Genomic DNA, 1,188 nt, shown 5'->3' with positions numbered 1-1,188 from the left:
CCCCCCCGTATGCCCTGGAGTGCTGCGAGCAATGGGCATGGAGGGATTGGGGATGTCGTGGGTGCCCTTGGGGGCTGCTCTGAGCTCCCCCCTGCCCCGTCCCTCTCCCGCAGTGCCAGCTGGGCGTCCTGCCCCTGGGGACCGGCAATGACCTGGCACGGGTGCTGGGCTGGGGCAGCCTGTGTGATGATGACACCCAGCTGCTGCAGATCCTGGAGAAGCTAGAAAGGGCCACCACCAAGATGCTGGATCGGTGAGCATGGCACGGGGCATGCGCCTCTCTGCTCCCCCCCTGGCCTCAGCACCTCTCAGGCAGCCTGTCCTTGTCCCCCGCCCACGTGTCCCTGTGCTGGGGTGCTAGGAGGTGGCAGGCAGCCGTGGTCTCTGCTTGGCAGGTGGAGCGTGCTGACCTACGAGGCCCCCAAGCAGTCCCCCCCGGCCCTGAAAGAGGAGGAGAACGGGGACTCCAACATCCAGGTGGGCACTGTTGGAGACCGAGAGTTTGAGATGGGGGAGGGCAGGCTGGGGGGCAGGTCCCCATTCAGTCCATCAGCCGATTTGGGGGCATGCAGGGTGGGATCGCACAGGGAGAGGTCATGCTGGGGGTCCCTGGGGACTGGGGCTGCAAGGGGGCTGGCAGCTGACTGCATGCAATGAAATGAGTCTGTCAGGTCTCAGCCTGGCACATGCACTTGGAAGCAGGCAGTGGAGTGAGGTGGAGCTGACCTGCTACCGGCAGACTATTTTGGACTCTTCCGTGTGCTCCTACTCAACCCCTTGCCTCAGTTTTCCTCCTGCTGTGGCTGAGCATCCCCTCTGCCCGGCGGTGTGGGCATGGCTGCCCTTGGGGCTGGGGGAGCGGGCCAAGGAGGGCTGTTCATTCAGCTGATCCAGGGCTGGCTGGGCAAGGCTCCATTCTGGAGCCAGGCACCCAGCAGGGTGTCATGGCCCCAGCTGTCCTGCCCTGTCCCCCTCCAGGCCCAGATCTCCCACTACGCCGACTCTGTTGCCTTGCACCTGGCCAAGATCCTGGAGTCAGACAAGCACTCGGTGGTGATCTCATCTGCAAAGTAAGGAGGGGGCTGGCGATGGGGGTGCTGGAGCCCCCCCTGCCAGGCGGAGGGCATATCCCCAGGGGTGCTGATCCCCCCCCACGCCAGGCTGTCCCCTGTCTGGCCACCAGTGGCT

The 1,188-nt window shown here is 65.2% G+C and overlaps 1 protein-coding gene across 1 annotated transcript in view; it reads left to right on the top strand.

The window, feature by feature from the left end:
- DGKK (diacylglycerol kinase, kappa) overlaps positions 1 to 1,188 on the top strand; it is a 22,035-nt gene that overhangs the window by 14,952 nt on the left and 5,895 nt on the right. Inside the window, 3 exon segments of the mRNA XM_009332008.1 lie at positions 114 to 253; positions 396 to 477; positions 979 to 1,070. Of these exon segments, the coding sequence (XP_009330283.1) occupies positions 114 to 253; positions 396 to 477; positions 979 to 1,070 (314 nt within the window).

This window comes from Pygoscelis adeliae, unplaced genomic scaffold (genome assembly GCF_000699105.1).
Source record: "Pygoscelis adeliae isolate BGI_AS28 unplaced genomic scaffold, ASM69910v1 Scaffold339, whole genome shotgun sequence".
In the NCBI taxonomy this organism is placed as follows: Eukaryota; Metazoa; Chordata; class Aves; order Sphenisciformes; family Spheniscidae; genus Pygoscelis; species Pygoscelis adeliae.
This window is presented reverse-complemented; position numbering and strand designations above follow the sequence as displayed.